General features: G+C 42.3%; 1 protein-coding gene across 1 annotated transcript in view; it reads left to right on the top strand.

Moving 5' to 3' along the window:
- The window catches only part of AMER3 (APC membrane recruitment protein 3), a 74,474-nt gene that overhangs the window by 9,475 nt on the left and 45,685 nt on the right, over positions 1 to 19,314 (top strand). The window contains exon 2 of the mRNA XM_069063363.1: positions 7,825 to 10,803. Coding sequence (XP_068919464.1) covers positions 7,846 to 10,782 — 2,937 coding nt within the window. The 5' untranslated portion in view covers positions 7,825 to 7,845 and the 3' untranslated portion in view covers positions 10,783 to 10,803. The remainder of the gene's footprint in view (positions 1 to 7,824; positions 10,804 to 19,314) is intronic.

Raw genomic sequence — 19,314 nt, 5'->3', positions numbered from 1 at the left:
TTCCTTCCTTCCTTCCTTCCTTCCTTCCTTCCTTCCTGCCTTCCATTTTTTTTGTTTGAGTCTTCTTGTACAAAATGGCTAACATGGAAATGTTTTATATGATTGCACATGTATAACCTGTAATGGATTGCTTACTGTCTCAGGGATAGGAGAGGGGAGGGAGGAAGGATAGAATTTGGAACTCAAAACTTAAGAAAAAAAGTTAAAAATTGTCTTAACATGTAATTGGGGGAAAATAAAATATTATCAAACAAACAAATGAAAAACTACCAGCATTTTGCCATACATTCATTTAGCAGAGATTGGCATACCAATCACTTAGCAAGGCCCTGATGGGTTGGAACACAGTTCATAGACAAAGAATTGCCAAATTTGAGAATCAGAAAGTACCTCAGACATTATCTAGTCCAACCCATACACGAAATGAATCCATACTCTAACACTCCTCACAAGTGATTATCTAGCTTATGATTGAAGACCTCAGAGGAAGGGGAACCTATTACCTTTCTAGGCATCCATCTCTACATTTGGACAATTCTAATTGTTAAGTTTTTCCTGACATCAAGACTAAATTCACTTTTTTTGTGACTTCTACCCATCACTCCTGATTTTTCTTTCTGGAACAAAACAAATCTAGTTTCCCCTCTATAGGACAGCCCTTTTACCACTTGAATATAGCTGCCATATCCTTCTTGAGTATTCTCCAAGCTAAATATGCCCAGTTCCTTCAACCTATCCTCATATCAATGAACTCAAGGCCCTTTATGATCCTGATTGCCCACTCTCAACATTTTCCAGCTTATCAATGTCCTTCTTAAATTGTGATGCTGACCTAAATGGATGAGGTTTGCCAAATTGTTGTTCGTTGTCCTTGTTTTTGAAGGGGACCAATCACATCATGAGGTGATACCTTGACTTGTGTGTGGATTGGATTTAAGTGAGGCAGACTTGCACAAAAGTTGCTAGTCTTACTCTTTCTTCCGGAGTCATTGACGTCTGGTGGCAAGACAAAAATAGGACGATTGATGGCCTGGGATAGTGGGTGACCTTGGTGTCTTTGCTGTCTGACCAAGCTCTAAGCCCTCCACAGCACCTGCTTCAGCTACCTTCATGGCTATTGGAACAAATTGTTCTCATACATCACCTGGGGGAAAGTCCTCACATGCTTAGGGTAGACATCTTCTTAACCCATGAAAGGGTTTAATGCCTGTCACTTACCCTCAGTCTGGTTTAACCTGTCTGTCAAGATGGTTTCACCAGGGTGTGGCCACTGTGCATACTGCAGCTTCTTGGAGCCACAGGTAGGGTTGGGTGGCTGATTGGACACCAAATGTGAATAAGCAGTCCTGAAAGGACTTGGGAAGCTCTCACTCCAGAAGTGCTAGTCTTCTCTTAACACCCCATACACTCCAAGTAGAATACAGTGGGATGACCCCCTCCTGTTTTCATTGGCTATGATCCTCTTATTGTCACTAAAGCTCACATTAGTTCATGGTCATACAGCTAGTAAATGCTAAGAGGTTGGATCCTTTCAGCTGCCTTTTCTGCTAGAAAGCATTGGATTAATTAACTTATACTGAGGTATTAATGACTAACAAAAAGATCACAGTCACCACATCCTGGGGGATATTTATCTTTAGACATACATCACTGCCAACCCCAAGGAAAGGCTCTTTAATGGTGGGATTTCAGGTATCAGCTTCAGGCTGGTAGGGAAGCTATTTGGGGCCAGGAGAATGTTTGTGGTGCTCTTTAAATACCACATAGGCAGCATCCTACTTATGACCATGGCTGGCTCTGGCAGAGGATGATGCAATCAGTCCAGCTTTATTAGTCTAAATCTTAGGGCCAGCTCCCTCTCTGATGATCCTGCACCTGATGATTCCCAGTCTGAGTAGCAGGTCCTTTGTTGGATCCTTTCCCAACTTTCACTGAAATCTAAGAGTCAGGAAACCATATGTGACTTGTCCTTAATAGAAATCAATTCCGGAGGGAAAGCAATTCTTTCTGATAATCAGGCATGTTGATGCTGCCCACCAACAATTCATTGTTCTTGGCACCTGCCAGCTGTTATTACCACTGCTAAGCCTTTATTTGAGCTCTTCTGTTTATCAGTGATGGCTTCTCATTCTTTTGTACTATTCAAATCCTATACATCCTTAAAGACTCAGCTCTTGGTCCTCTTTGATAAGCAACAACAGGACCAGTCTCCTCCATGAAGCCTTCCCTGACTATTCTAACTGCCTCTAACTTGTCCACTCTTTAACCTTCAATAGCACTTACTGCCCGTTCCATATCACTTACCATTCAAGGTTTGTTGTCAAGTTGTTTCCAAAGTGTCCATCTTTTCTTTCTGACTCGACTGAGGCCATGAGGGCTGGGACCATTTAAAAAAATGGAGTATTTTTTTTGATAAGCAAAAATATAGTTTCTCTCCCTCCCTCTTCTTCTTGCATTGGAAAAAATGAAAACAAAACAAGATCCTCATAATACATATGAATAATTAAGCAAAACAAATTCTCACATTGGCCACATCAAAAATATTTTTCAATATGTACCTTGAGTCCATAATCTCTGTCAGGAGGTAGGGATCATGCTTCATCATGAGTCTCCTCTAGAACTGTGGTTAGTTAACTGCATCACCTAGAGTCTTTCACATGTGTTTGTCTTTACCATGTTGTTATTGTATACATTGTTCTAGTTTTGTTCATTTTATACATAATAAGTTCATACAAGTCTTTACAGGTCTCTCCAAAACCATTCCTTTCATTATTTTTATAGCACTATAGAACTACTTTATTTTTATATACTATAATTTGTCCAGCAATTCCCTAATTGTTAGGCACCCATTTGGTTTCTAGTACTTTGCCATCACAAAAAAGGACTGCTATAAATATTTTTGTATAATTGGTTCTTTTCCTTTGAGCATGTTGGAGATATAGTACTGTTTCTGTGTCAAATGGTAGGCACAGTTTAACAGCTTTTGCGGTGTAGTTCCAAATTGTGTTTTCTAGAATGGCTGGATCAGTCCACAGCTCCATCAACAATAACACATCAATGGTCTGTTCTTTCACAAGCTCTACAATGGTCATCATTTTCCTTCTTTGTCAACTTTGCCTTTCTGATCAGGTGAAGCCTATGAATTACTTTAATTATTACTGATTTGGAGCATTTTTCATACACCTATCAATAGCTTGAATTTTTTCCTAGAGAACTTATCTATTCATATTCCTTAATCATTTGCCAGTTGGGGAAGGTGCAAGGACTATTTCTTATCCTTCTTTTGTATTTCCCATAGCATACTTTTGTCCAGTGCTGGGCACACAGTTGGCACTTATGACTGGAACATATTGGTTGCTGAATACATAGATTGATTATTTGGAAAAAGGGGCAATGCCTTCCCTTTTGCATCAGGAATTTCCCTCTCTACAGTGCTCATCTAAAGGAGATCTCAGTGTCTAATAAGGAAGGAAAGACTATATACCCTACCTTTTCTCTAGGTGATTCACTTGTTCCACTCCCTAATAATAAATATTGCCCAAGTACACCCAGAGAATATTAGGAAACTCTCCTCCTATGGGTACATGGTGAGGATATCCCAGGGAGCTACAGTCTTTTGCAAATTGGGATAATGTATGTCTGCAAAATTAGTTTTTGTGGCCTGAAATTCATTGTGGTGAGGGTGAAACATCATAAAGAGGACCTGTTTTCTTGTCATACCTCTCTATCCTTAACTAGTCTAGGCAAGTCACTTTACCTTTAAGAGCTCTCTAGTCATTAGAAATTTCTTTTATTGAGATGAAACACACCTCTCTTTATTTTCTATTGGAAAATATGCTTTGTTCTTTGAAACCACACAGAATAAATCTAATACCTTATTCACAATGCAATTCTTTAAATATTAAAAGACAGTTATCGTATTTCCTAGGGGTCCTTCTTCATGCTAGATATTTGCACCAAATAGTGCCCAAATTTTCCAGTTTTATAAGTTTGTCACTAACCCTGTAATACCAATGGCCTCCTAATTATCTATTCTAATGTAATTTTATCAGTCCCTATTCTTCTTGAATTTTAAGCAGCATCTGACATTATTGATCACAGCTTCCTTCATGGTAATTTCTCCATTTTTGTTTCAGAGTCATAGATACTTATAGTTAGAAGGACCTTAATAGTTTTGTAATCTAATTTCCTATGTTATTAGTAAATTCCTTCTATAGCATCCTTGACCTGTAGTCAATTGGCTTCTGTTTCCTATTGTTGGAGAGCTATCTCAAATGGCAACTCATTCCAGTTTTGAACAGCTCTAATTGTTAGAAAGTTCTTTATTGAACTCAAATCCACTTCCTCATTGTTTCTATCCATTTGTCCTAGTTCTTTTCTCTGTAGCCATACAGTATAAATTTAATATCTTTCCCACGTGATCGGTCTTTATATTAGAAGAAAGTTATCATGCTTCCTCTAAATTTACTCTTATCCATGCTAAATATTCCTAGTTCCTTCAGTTGTCCTTGTATGACAGTTTCTAGTCTCATTATCATCTTGATTAGTCTTGGCAATCAGAACTGAATATTAGGCAATTTAGAGGTTGTCTCACCCAGACAGTTGGATTTCAGCATCTTTACTCCGTACTTCTTTTAGTGAAGCCTGAAATTATATCCCTTCTCCCTTTTAAAAAGCAATTTTCTCATACTATTATGACTAACTAAATTTCTCAATATTTTTGCACAAAATACTGTCAAATTAGGCACTTCTCCTTCCAACCTAATGACCTATGCAATTAGTGCTCCACTTTGATCATGTTATTTCTCTACTGTAAAACCCTTAGTAACTTCCCGTGGCTATCACATAAAATAGAAATTCTTGATCCTGGCATTCAAGACCTTCTACAACATGGTTTTAATCTTCCTTATACTTTATGCATTCACTATGTCCTAGCCAAACTCAGTTATTATCTATTTTCTTTTCTCCTCCTCCCTTCTATTTTTGTGTATATTGTTCACCATACCTCCTTTCAACTTCCCCACCATCTTGTGTGTAGGTCCCTTCCTTCCTTCCTTCTTCAAGACCTAACTCAGTGTCAACTCCTCTGTGATGCCTTCACTGATTACCACCCCCCCCCCCCATCACCAGTCAAGGTAGAACTGATCTCTTCAGATTCAAATTTCTCATTAGAAGACACTGTGCAAATAGATAAATTGTGTAGATGTATAGAGGGCATATTGTTCTAACACTGGATTATAAAATCTTTGAGGTCAGTGTCTGTGCCATATTCATCTTTCTTTCCCCAAATTCTATTAAGGTTTTTCACACATAGAAAGCTCAATAAATATTTTAACGAATGCCCTTTCCCTCTACAAATAGTTTGTATTTCATTATATGTGTATTTGTGTCCTTCCAGTAAAATATAAGTTCCTTGAGGGATCCATTTTTGTCTCTTTATCCCCTGTGCCTAGAAAAATGTTTTATGCATAGTAGGTGCTCCATAGAAGTTTGTCAAATTGAAGTGATTGAATGAGTGATTTTTTCTCAATCTAGATATAGAATATTATATTCATCCCAGTTGTATGTCTTCTTGCCAATATTAGTAATTATTGCTCCATATTGAGATATTTTGAATCTTTATTCGTCATCCATCATCTAATATATTAGCCATTCATTCCAACTGTGTCATTTGTGAATTTCACATTCATTCTTTAATGCAAATCACTGATAAATATGCTGAATAGTATTATTGCTATTAATAGTATTTTACTATATAATACTATAATATAATAGCATTATTACTATAATACCAAGGAGATATTAAGAAAGTACCAACTAACTTCAATTCTCCTGGCCTAGAGAAATCACAATACAAGATACTGGGAAAAAACCCCCCCACAAACTTGTAAGTATGATTACAGAACCACTGTCAGTAATTTTGAAGTACTGGAGAATAAAAAAGTCATTGGAGATGGGCAAATGTCCTGGTTCTCAATTAGGGAAAAAAGATAGACAACAGACACAAGCAATTGATAGTTTTGATATTGATCCCTTGAAAAATTCCAGTCAAATAGGTGACCTGTGGGCACTCATAAGAAAGGTGTGATTCTTAGAAGTCAGCACTAGTTCATAAGAGCAAGTCATTCCAAACACATCTTTTTTTGGGGTGGGGGTGGGGGTGGGGGTTTATCATAGAGTTGCTGTACTGGCAAATCAGTGGAACACTACCGTCATGGCTTATTTTAATTTGAATAAGACATTTGTTGATCTTTCATGATGTCCTTGTGGACTTTTAATATTGCCTCAGAAACAAATTATTTCATCAATGTGGTTACTCTCTTCATCAGTGTTAAGACTGCAATACCTTAGCACATGGTTTAATAAGTAGCAATGGCAAAAAGCCACTTCATTTAGTAGTCAGCAACCTTTTATGCAGAAAGCACTCAAAATTTGTATCTCCAGTACTGTATTCTTATCCTATTAAGGACCAGGGGAAACACTATTTTCAACTCTCTAGATCCTTCTGCCATGGGGAAACTAGACCCTTGGCAATGCATCTCATTATCCTGGTGAACATTCAGTTATTTACAATCGTCTAAGCTTTTAATATTGCATTAGAATTTCAGGAAACTTGCCCAATACACTTAAACCTATCATGCAGAGTTGAAAAATTCAGTCCAATAAGTATTTATTAAGTGCCTACCAAGTGTAAGGGACAGTGATAAGCACAAGGAACACAAAGATAACCTCAGGGAACCCATCCCCATTTGTCCAGACTATGTCTTATTCTTCAGTTTGGAGTTGGAGAAGGCCTTCCTTCAAAATAATCCTGCTCTCTATAGGATAGAGTTGTGATGGACAGTTTTTCAAAGGATTACACTTGATAGCAGAACTATATTGGTGCTACTTGAATATCTGGGTACCTGCTGTCTTGATTAAGGTTCTGTTTCTGCCTCATACTCTACCAGTCTTGGAAATCTTGATACTGACTCTGTCATCTTCCCACAATCATCCTGTCTTTCCTGTGACCTGTCTCCCTCAGTTTCCATTCCACTTGAATCTTTGGTATGAAACTTTACTCAGTTCATCACTGCCATCCTCTCTTGAGTTCCTCCTTTAACCCTCTATGACTGACTCTCCTGTACAGAAACCCCTTTGGCAGCTGGCTACAAACACCGGCATCTTCCACAGATTAAATATGCTAGTGACTTATAGCCCTTAAAAACAGAAGTACTCATATTTCCCCCAGACTTTTGGCAAAACCCATTTCTTTTAGTCTGTGTGGGTTAGTCACACTACCTTTCCAATGGTACCAACACTGTTGTTATCTCCTGTATCTGTCAAAATTCTATGTAGCTTTCAAGGCCCATGTCAAGTCTCACCTCCATGGAGTCTTCCCTCACCAAATGAACTCTCAACTCCTAATGCACTTGGGTCTGAACTATATCAGTTTTCTTTTTATTAAATGCTATCTCGTGCTGTTCCATGGGCTATTTCATTTCTCTAATTAAGCTCCTTGCAAATAGGAACTATGTGGTGGTACTTAGCAGTATTTAATAGGTACTTAATGAATTCTTCTTGGATTGAATTAAAATGACTTGGTTTAAATTGAGAAGGAAACACAATAGTGGTTTAAGAATCAGTAGACTTGAATTCTAGTATTAGCCCTTCCTTTTGATTCACAGAGCTTTCGTTTCCTCATCTGTAATATTAAGGGTTTTGGCTTAGATGATATTCAAGGTCCCTTCTAGCACTAAGATTCTATATGTTTGTGACTGTGATATTTTGTTTTAAAATTACTATCAGACCCATCTTACTCTCTCTTGTAATTTCTTTCCACAGAAGCAGTTGTAAAGGGTAAGCATGGAGCTCAGAAGGGGAAAGACCTTCATCAAATCCAGTTTACAGATTTCCAATGAAAAACCACTCGTGGCAGAGGCTGCCTTCCGGAATAAGGAAACTGGGGCCTTCAGGCCAAGGATAGCAGGAACTGATGGAAGGCCCTTGGAAGAGGAGAGTCAGAAAGCAGATTTGGCCTCCCATAAACACTACAGGTTCTCCAACAAGGTGACACGTTTGATGCCTGATGAAGACCTTGGGGCTTCTTGTGGGTCTTCCTACAAACTGGTACGGAAGAGCAAGACTCATGACTGTGTGATGGGAGCAGACAAGCCTGTAGGGAGGCTGGTCAACAGTATTAGCTTTTCTGGTCTGGGAAGTCACCCAGGAGCCCATGGTAGGAGAACACCAGCAGGTACCCCTAGCCCATCCAGTTGCAGTGGTCAGCAAATGATTGATTACCGTCACTTTGTGCCCCAAATGCCTTTTGTGCCTGCTGTGGCCAAGAGCATTCCCAGGAAGAGGATTTCTCTGAAGAGATCCAAGAAGGGGTTCCGGGATATATTCCACATTAAGAAGAATAAGTCAGAGAGTCTGGCTATGCTGATGGGGAAAGGGAAAAACCTGCCATCTCCAGGAGGTGAGGGGGAAATACCTGGAAGGCTAAGCAAGTCCTTCTTCAAAACTGGGGAGACATTGGCTGCCGATAGTTTGGCTCAGGACTTGTCTGACAGTGAAATACAGTCAGATTCCTCCTATGACTACTGTGGGGCCTTGTGTGAAGATGTGGCTTCCCTTAAAAGCTTTGATTCTCTTACTGGTTGTGGGGAGATTTTTGCTGATGAGGTCTCAGCTTCATTGGAGCTAGAGAGCAGCCAGGAGATTTTGACCCGGAGGCCGAGAGCCAGAGAGAACACATCTGCCATGGGCTCTTTCCAGGGTGGGGTAGAACAGCTGGCCTCACCAGCTCAGAATGAGGCTACTGACTTTGCCAAGTTCTGGGACAACATCAACTGGTCAGTGAAGAGACACCAAAGTGCATTGTTTGATCGCAAGCTAGAGAGTTCTAAGGGTAGTGATGCTGGAAGGCCCAAATATGAGCCGGCTATGCTGGCTGATCTTCCACTGTCTCCTGGTGGTGACCCTGACAGCTCCAAAGATAGCTCCATAGACACTGGAACTCCAAAGAGTGAGCATCAGGAATCCACCTCCACCAGTGATGAAGGCTATTATGATTCTTTTTCTCCGGGCCTAGAAGATGATGGCAAGGAGGCCCAAAGTCCAGGGGTGCCCAGTGGCCGTTTCCCTCGGGACAGCTATAGTGGTGATGCCCTTTATGAGCTCTTCTATGACCCCAGTGAGGCCAAGATCAGCCCCATCCTGGATGATGACCTGTGTGTGTCGGAAAGCCTTTCTGAGCAGGCGGTTGAAATTCCCCTGTCCATCTACAGTTTCCATGTAGGGGCTGAGGAGAACCTGGCCCCTCAGCCAGCCCTGGACATCATCAGCCAGAGCTTCCTCCACAGCACTTGGAAAGGGAAGGAGTGCCTCTTGAAGCTGTGTGACACAGAGCTCTCCCTCACCATGGGCATTATCAACTGGCTCCGCAGAAACCCAGAGCTTGTTTCCCCCTCAGATCGGGCCCAGACCCTGCCATCACCAGTAAAGGAAAGTGGGGGCCCCCCTGCCTGTTTGGGTCTCCCATTAGGCCAAGAAGCTGGAGGAGCAACTATGGGATCTGGGAATGAGGGCTCAATGGAGAAGGAAACCGACAACCCAGAACCACTGTCTCTCCCTGAGCAAGTGCCCAACAGGAGACACTGTAACCATGGGACAGTAGAAAAACATAGAGAAGTCCCTCACAGGGAAGAGAGTTCTCCTGTGACCCCAGATGAAGGGCACAGATGTGCCTCAGATGTGGGCAGGTCCTTGATGGCCACTATGCCTCATCCAGCAGCTGGTGGATGGCAGATGTACTTGCCTGAAAAGGATCTGGGTTCCAATGAGAGCAGGACTCTAGGTGAGGTCCTTCCAGCCACTGGAGATCCATTGAAAGAGCTTCCTCATCACCCCTCACAGGTATCTCCAGAGAAAGGAAAAGGTCAGTCTTCATCAGAGGCTTCCTCTCAGCCAGTAGAGGCAGGAGAAGTCACTCTGGCAGACACCTTGGATGAAGACAAAGCCCCAAGTCCCTCTTCCTGCCCCAGTGCCCATGAAAAGTCAAGTCCACCCTTGAGCCTAAGTTGCTTCCGAAGCCAGACCAGCCCTGGCCTTAAGAGGGATGAACCTGACATAATGCCAGCCCTGGAAAGCTGCATGACGCAGGTGGCATCCCTCAAGATAAGCTATGAAAACAAGCCCCTAGCTGAGTGGTGCCTCAGGAAGGAAGAGGGCAATGCTCTTTGTAAGAGACAGAAGGTAGGGAGTCACTGTGTCCTGCTACGAAATGAATGCAATTGTAACCCTGCCAGCTCTGGATATCCCCTTCTCTCTCCAACTGGGAAGCTTCAAGAAATACCCATGAGCCCAAACCAGGGACCAAGTCCCTGGCATAATCAGAAAAGCCAGGCAAGTTTCTTAAATCATATGAACCAAGTCTCAACAAATAAGATCAACTTTGAATATGCTCAGCTGAATAGTCAAGCCCTTTCCTACATCCAGGACCTTCGCCTCCAGCTCAGCCCTGGAGACCCCTCTGCGGCCACCCAGGAGGACCAGCCAAGATTCATACCTCTCTTTGCCTCCAGTGGCTCAGTAAGGCCAGAAGCCTTCCCTCAGGCTTCTTGTGCAGGTAGCAGTTCCCCACAAAGCTTGTGCCCATGTTCAGGCATAAAGACACCTGGTCCTACCTCTGGGAGCTCCCCGGAATGTCACCACAACCTCCTGGCCCGTGTGGGGGCCCTCCCCTGTCATGCTGAGGTGATGGCCACAACCCCTACCGTGGCTGAGACCAACCTCTGAGAGCCTCTGTAGTGATAGGAGGTGAGTTTTGGTAATTAAGTTAAGCAAGCAACCTAAAAATAATAAAGGAACCAATGATTATGATTGTCCCTTTTCTTTCAAGGCACGGCTAGGCAATTGATGTGGCTGTTCTGGCCACTGCCTTGGGATGAGACGAACTATTGGGGAGGTTGCTAGGAACTTTTAAATGCATTATTGGATGTACTTTCTCACGTGAAGGCATTTTACAATGAGTTGGGAAGGAAACAAGTATTTTTAAAAGTACTTATTTTATGCTAGGCACAGTGCTAAGTGCTTTACACGTATTATCTTCTTTGATCATCATATCAACCCTGTGAGGTAAGGGCTATTATCACCCCCATTTTACAGGTGAGAAAACTGAAGCAAATAGAGGTTAAAGAACTTGCTCATTTGAGGGTGGGGAATATATGGGGTCATTATGTGTGGTATGAGCCTTTGGTGGTATTTTGGGGGGCCACCAGCTGTCATATTTATCTTCTCTCAGTTGCCTCCTTGGAGTCCTGCGCAGTCTCTAGCAATCATGTAGCGGCCCCCAAAGAACCAGGCTCTATACAATTGCTTCAGTTCACCATATATTAGTGTTCTACGTGTCTCTCCCTGACCAGCAGTATTCAGGGCAGCATGTGAGTACTGGGTGAGAGGGGATGGCATAAAAAGGACATGAACAGAGCACAGAAAACAGAGCCTGGGACTGTTTAGATACAAATTTCATCAACTTTCCAGAGTCCTGGCTCTGTTTCAACATGTGAATTTGCACAGCAAATTCAGTTCAGATGATGTCATTGCAGACTACTGTTTGAAAGAGGCCAGATATAGAAACAGAGAAATGAGGGGGTGGTGATTATTTGCACTTGAGAAGTTGGCTTCATTATGTCGAAGCAGGGATCCTTTAAACAGAAACCTCTTTAAAGCATTTTTAAAACTTGCCTTTGAAGCAAGATTCAGCTGACATGAAATTAGAATGCAGGTCAGCCTCACACTGGGCAATAGACACACACGTTTTGCCTAAAGCGAGACTTGACTGCATTCTCTTATGCTCCTCTGCAGTTGTCTGGAGCTGCCACCCTCATCTACCAGCCCCAGCAGAGTGACATGCTGTAAGAGGACATTGTTTGCCTTTAGACACTTCCCACTGATTGGCCTCAACTCACAGCTGCCTCCCTGAATCCTGCAGGGTCCTGTGCATGATGGGGAACAGCTGCTTGAGTGCTGGTGGCAGGTGAGAGGGCATCCAAGTGAATCCATCTGAGGCCTGGGGGGATGAGATAGAAATAGAGAGGAGTGGTGTGTACCCAGGAAAACAGCTAAAGGACACAGAAAACCAGCCAGTATGTGAGCAAAGGAGTGGCCACTAGCCAGCAGCTCCTTTATCCTTACTCTGCGTTGGTAGGAATGCTATTTAAATAGCTCTTAGACATCAGGGACCCGGTTCTGGTAAGAAGATCTGGTATTAGTGCAGTTAGCAAAAGGTAAAAGGGATCCTAATGGAAATATTTGTACTTAAGATCATTAGATCATAGGATTTGGCTTGAAGGTCTCATAAAGATCATCCAGTCCAAACCTCACATTTTATAGATAAGAAAATTAAGAGAGGGAAAGTGACTTGCAAGAGCAGGGATTAAACCCAAGACACAATGGCATAGTACCTAGCACTTAGCTAATTAACTGCTAGTTAAATGTATCCTGAAGACAATTGAATTTGAGTCTCTTAAGACTCTCACATTGGTCAATGATGTACCAGAGAGGCTGGCTGAAGTCTAAATGGTGATGGGTCTGCCAGGTGGCATTTCTGGGCCTACAGGTTCTGAGCTACATTCTATATTTCATTGGATCTCAATGTTAGGATTCTCTGGTTTTACAATGAAAAGTATGGTCAATAGCAGGTCTGGCCCTATATATAGAAAAGGGAAGTGGTTGCCTATCTGTGCGATTTGAGGAACACCCAATATCATGCAGGGCCAGCCCTTAGCAAAACTGGCACAGGCTAGAACCACAGACATAGAAGAGAAGAGGGCTTGGCTTAGACTCTGACACTTGCTAGCTATGTCACAAATCAAGTCAATAAGCACTGATGAAAGGCCCGTGTACCAGGAGCTAGGGATATGAAGAAAAAAAAAAATGACGGTCTCTCTTTTTTTTTTGCCTTGATAAAGATCATGCCAGTTTATTACAAGAAAAAAAAAGTAAACATTTTGTTCAGTATTAACTAGAAGACATTTGATTGGGTTCTAAGTGACACTTTTCTTTTATATATCAATGTTTTGTGATCTGTCAATGAAAAAAGTAGAAGTCACTCTTTTTTTGTTTGTATGTGCTACATAATGGAGTTCTCCCAGCATGTGATCTTGCCTGGCTTCTAAGCCAATATCTGCCATCTTCACTAGAGTCAGCTCCTGCTTAAGGGGCTCCAGTCAAAGGGCACAGGGTGACCTGCCAAATTCTGGGTTCCATTCCATCCCCAACATGGTGATCAGGATCTTTCGACCAAGAGGAACTGCAGAGAGCCCAGGGCCTTCCCTTGCTGGTGTCCACCAAGGCTGTGGGAAGCTGTTGCTGCTGCTGCTGTGAAGGGGGGGGGGGGCACATCAGTGTTTTTTGCTCAAGCCATTACTGCTGTCCTTACTTCTCCTTCTGGAAGCTAAAGCTTGTTTTCCTGCTCAGTTTCTGAGCAAAGTAATCAGCCTGGGCAGTGCTTGTTTGGGATTCTAGAATATAGTTCATCTTCAGCACAATCTCATTGACAGTAGCAGCATCTGACTCAAAGTAGACATGTTTGTAGTTGTGATTTCTTAGATAGGTGAGTTTAAACATCATGTGACTTGGACTTTTTTCTTCAGCAAGGTCACAGACACACAACAGGTCAGAATCAAAGAAATGGTCTTCTGCTTAATCCAGATCTTTGAGCTGGCCTTTTGCTTAGATGTTCATGGAACATTCTTGCATTTTATCTGGTTTTGTCTCTCTTTTCAAAGTTTCTCTAATCTTTGAACTGTGCTTGAGCGTCTTCTGATGCCAAAGTCCTAACTTGAGGCAGTATCAACAGATTGGACATAGACATAGCCCTGAGTTTTAACACTGTTTACTGGCATTTCTGAGCCATTGTGTCCAGGCACCAAAGGTGGATGAAACTTTTCCAGATCCACATCATGATCAGTCAGGACCATCTCACACATTCCTGTGTCATCGCAGGTCACGTGGGATTGCTGGATATGAGCCAGGATGATTGTTGGGTTATCCAAGAATGCCATTCTTTGTGGAGGCCAATTTCCTTAAAAATCTACTTTCTCCTCTTCATATTGTTTAAAGGAATCACTGGAATCCTCACAGCAGAATGGGTGGGGTGGGGTGGGGAGGGTCGGTCGGTATCTGGGCCAGGGCCCTCCTCCCAGGACCCATTCTGCTCTACTTTCTGGGGCTCTCCCCTGCCCCAAGCCAGGCTCAGACTGGCCCCTCAGTCCCCGCAGTCTGAGCCCGGTTCAGAAGCTCAGGCACAGTGCCATGTCCTGGAACCACATCCATGGCTTCCCTGTGCCACCGACAGTCTCTATTTTCAAGTGGTTTACAGTCTCATGAAGGAGACAATTATATACAAAGGAGATATAGACAGGATAACCTGGAGATAATCAACAGAGGGAAGACCCCGGGAAAGGCACACATTTTTCTAAGCTCAATTTCCTCATTTGTAAAATAGAGATAGTACTTGTACTTGTGAAGAAGGCATTGTGTAAACTACCATGTCATATTTCTGTAATAGCTCTTTGAGGTTTATAAAACCTTTTCTTACACAACCAGCCTATGAAGTAGGTAATGTATGTTACATTGCATCATACATAAGTTTGGAGCTGGAAGGGACCTTAGAATCATCAAGTACAAATCCTTCCTGTTATAGATGAGGAACTGAAGCCCAGAGATGAAGTGATTTGCCCAAGGTCACACAGATCTTTAGTGGCAGAACAATTGTCCCCAGGAGGCAATTGAGATAGAGAGGTTTAAATGAATTATCTCTACTGCCGATAAGCAGAAGAAAAAGGATTGGAGGCCAGATCTCTTCCTGCAAGTCCAGGGTTCTTTGTCTTAACTGTCACTACTCATTCCTTCATTTTCTGTAGCATGTCACAGCTATCTGTGTGACTCTCTTATTCCTGGACTAGCCTGGAATTTTCTTGAGAACAGAGACTGTGACTGTGTTTTATCTAAACTTTCCTTTTCTTCAATGGCTAACCACAGTTCTCTGAACACAGTAGGGCTGAAAAAATATCCACAGTCTATTCACTGTGGTTCATCAGCCAGGCAGAGTGAATAGAATTTTGGGATTAGAATCATGAAAACATCCATTTTAATGACATTTTGGACACTCTGTGTGATTCTGGGCAACTGTCTGTGTCTCAGGCCACCTCAGAGGACTTATCTCCCAAGTCAGAGGTGGTTGGAGCATCACAGCTCCAGGACTGAAGGGGACTTCTGAGACCATCTAGTATAATCCCTACATTTTGCAGATAAAGCAATGGAAACCAGGGAGGTTTATTTGCCAAAGGTCGCATAAGGAGTTAAAGAATAGAACCATAATTTGAACCCAGGTCCTCTAACTTCAGAGTCAGTGCTTTCCCTACTGCTTCCCTGCCCTGGATTCCAATGAGCCCATTCATAAATTTGGCTTTAGTACTTTGGCCTTGGTTGAGAAGTAGTCATCTCCTGGTCTTGCAGTCAAACAGTTGCCCTTTGTTCGAATAAATGCTGCTCATGGATTCTTCCTTACTCAGGTGGACATTATGAAGGTCACCATGAAGGACATCTTACAGAAGGCACTAAAGTAGAGGAAGGGCTCTGAGAGGGGTTCAGGTCCTCAGTGTCACCTGGAGAAACAGAGTGAGCCCTAGGTCTCACGGACTTAGAATACTGCACTGGGACATAAAGGAAGTTCCCACTCTGACAATTTGGGGATTTAGATGAGGCAGTCAATGAAATTTATTAAGGGTCTACTATGTGCCAGGTACTGTGCTAAGCACTGGGAATACAAAAAAGGACAAAAGAGTCCCTTCCTTCAAGGAGCTTACAATCTAGTGTGGGAGAAAATAAGCAAATATGTACAAACAAGCTATATACAGGGATGATTAAGATATAATTAAGAGAGAAACGTAGTAGAATTCAAGGGGGTTGGGAGTGACTTCTTGTAGAAGAAGAGATTTTAGTTGGGATTTAAAGGAAGCCAGAGATGCTGGTGGGCAGCAGTGAAGAGGGAGAGCCAGAGAGAATGCCTGGAGTGGAGAAATGGGCGTGTCTTGTTCCTGGAACAGCCAGGAGGCCAGTATCACTGGACTGGAAAAGTATGTAGTTGGGAGGAAGGTATAAAAAGACTGGAAAGGAAGGAGGCAGCTAGGACTTTGGGTTTTGAAGGCCAAGCTAAACAGAATATTTTGTATTTGATCCCGGATGCAATAGGGAAGATGAGGAAGCTGAGTCTGAGAAAAATCAAGTGTCTTGCCAAGGGTCACAGGATCAGTGTGCTTCAGTGACAGGTCTGGAACTTAGAGGTTTTTGACCCCAGGGCTGTCTCTATCCATTGCCCCAAGTTACCTCCCCCCTTCCTTGTTTCCCCACCCCTTACTTTCCTTACTATATCTTAGTTGCTTCCTTGTCCCCTCCTTTTCCTGAACTTGGGGATTGTTGTTGCTGTTTGGTTGTTGCAGTAGTATTTGACTCTTTGTGACCTCATTTGGGGTTTTCTTGGCAAAGACACTGGAATGGTTTGCCATTTCCTTCTCCTGCTCATTTTACAGATGAGGAAACTGAGGCAAACAGCATTAAGCGACTTGCCCAGGGTCACACAGCTTATTAAGTGTCCAAGGCCATATTTGAACTTAGGTCTTCTTGACTCTAGGCCCTGTGTTCTATCCACTCACCACCTAGCTGCCCTGAACTTAGGAGGGGTAACAGTAAATCCCTAGGATCTTAGTGTGAATGAGTTGACAGGGTTGGCTTCTGAGATAAGTGGAGGAGGCCAGGGAGGCTTTGCCTGAGGCCATTTAACTCTTCTGACCCCAACCATCAGTGCTCAAGTACATGCCCTGGGCCCTGCCAGGTTCACTGCACCAGTAACACATGGTCCTGGCCCAGAAGACTTGGAATTTGAAGTTAACAGTACGGAGTCAGCCCAAGAAGTTAGTAGAGCTTGTTTCACTTTTAACGTCATATACCCAGTGTCTGGCACTGGGCCTTGCACACAAGGAAGCACTTGTTTGTTAAATTCAGCTGAATCTAGTCCCTTCTTTCTGTCTATTGTTATAAATTACAGCCTTTGTTGAGACCTTTCCAGCAATAGTGAGCTCACTGCTTCATGAAGAAGCTCCTTCCATTTTTGGACAGTTTATCTTGTTCTACAGTTTGTTCCCATTAATCTGAAATCTACCACCCTTGAACTTCTATTCCCTGGACTTGGTTATGTCTTCTGGAGCCACATAAAAATAAACCCAATCCCTCTTCCCACATGACAGGCCCTTCAAATATCTGAAGGCAGTTAGCTGCATTATTTTTGTTAATAGTGTCCCCTGATTCTTTTCTAGGTTAAACACCCCCAAGTTGTTCCTTCAACAATCCTGGTACTTTCAGAAATCATCTAAACCAGGTATAGAAATAAACACAGGCCCCGGACCTCATTGCCCCCCAAGATTAGAATGGATCTATTGGGTTATCTTTAACTATGTCTTCCTCCCTCAGAGGGGAAGGATTTTCCTGGTCTTAGGACCCAGGGCCTATTCATGGGCTTGATTTTTATTGATAGGAATGTCTGAAGGAATAAAAATGTTAGTAACTTGCATTGATACTATAGATATCCTGTCATAAGAAACCAAATTTGTCTGTACCTTCTTTCAGACGTTTGGTGCTATCTCTTGGTGGCTGGACCTTGGCTTTTTTAAGCTAAGGCATTTTTGGACAGAGGGCCAGCGGTACTTTTGGAGTCAGGAAGAATCATCTGCCTGAGTTCAAATCTGGCCTCAGACACTTACTAGCTGTGACTCTGGGCAAATCACATAACCCTGTTTGCCTCAGTTTCCTCATCTGTAAAATGAGCTAGAAAAGGAAATGGCAAACCACTCCAGTATCTCTGCCAAGAAAACCTTAAATGGGTCCTGAATAGTCAGACACTAATGAAACAACTGAACAATAGAAAGGTTGTACAAGTAGTAAGTCTCAGAGCCAGGAAGAAACCAGGTTCTTTGATCCCAAATCTGGAGATCTTTTAATTAAACCAGGCTTTATTCCTGTATGATGAAAAACTTTCCAGAACTAGAGAAATGACTCTTTCATGGTAGAACTTCAAGCATGGTCCAGACTAGTGAAGGACATGGTTTTAGCTTTGTGTGTATCTCTTAATAATTAGACTACACTTTCCTGACCTGTAAAATAAAGGAGTTGTTCTAAGTGACCTGTGAGGTCAGCTTTATATCTATGATTCTGGCATAGCTAGAATCACAACATATTCAAGAAGACCTACTCAGCTTTTCTGTGATCTGAATCTTATTCCCCTTAGTTTGAGAAGTTGTGGCTCTTGCAAAACTTGGCACCGGTCATTTATCTTCTGACCTGGTATAATAGCAGCTGCTTTTTGTCCCTGGGAAATTCCAGCTCATCTAACCTATCACTTCACTACAAACCTTACCCTGCCTTACTTCTAGAAGGATAAAATAATCATCAGACAAATAGCAATGATGGGGTTGCAATCACTGTCTGGTTTCTGAGATCCAAATTATGCACTATATTCAGCTAAGACTATATTGTAGTCTCTTAGAAAGCATAGAATTCAATTCAGCAATTATTATTTGTCTACTATATACATGATACTGGGCTTGACTGAGGATTGAGGAGGACATGGGCAAAGACGTGGTCTACCAGGGACTGGGCTTGTCTAAATACAAGTGAATTCTCATCACATTCCTGATATGATGGCATCTATGATAGTTTATGGGCCGCTAGGTGATGCAGTGGATAGAGTACTGGGCCTGGAGTCAGGAAAGCTTGTCTTCCTGAGTTTCGAATCTGTCCTTAGACACTTACTAGCTGTGACCCTGGGCAAATCACAACCCTGTTTGCTTCAGTTTCCTCACCTGTAAAATGAGCTAGAGAAGGAAATGGCAAAATACTCTAGTATCTTTCCCAAGAAAACCCCAATAGGGTCATGAAGAGTCAGACATGACTGAAAATGACTGAACCACAAAAGATTGTTTAACCCAGATTATAACCCTCATGAGATCAAGTCCTATTTTCCTTTCTTAAAAAAATAATACTTTTATTTTTAAAAATTTAACAGAAGCAGTTTGGTTTGGTGAATAGAGTGGAGGTTTGGAGTCAGGAAGACCTGAGTTCAAATATCATTTCTGATATTTAGTAATTATGAGACCCTGGTCAAGTCAGATAATTTCTACATATATCAAGGAACTCTTTACAATAGGTATTGTTAAATGTGTGTGTGTGTGTGTGTGTGTGTGTGTGTGTGTGTGTGTGTGTGTGTGTGTG

The sequence above is a fragment of the Petaurus breviceps genome, unplaced genomic scaffold, assembly GCF_028583685.1.
Source record: "Petaurus breviceps papuanus isolate PSGF00001 unplaced genomic scaffold, PetGlider_PUasm1.0 90556, whole genome shotgun sequence".
In the NCBI taxonomy this organism is placed as follows: Eukaryota; Metazoa; Chordata; class Mammalia; order Diprotodontia; family Petauridae; genus Petaurus; species Petaurus breviceps.
This window is presented reverse-complemented; position numbering and strand designations above follow the sequence as displayed.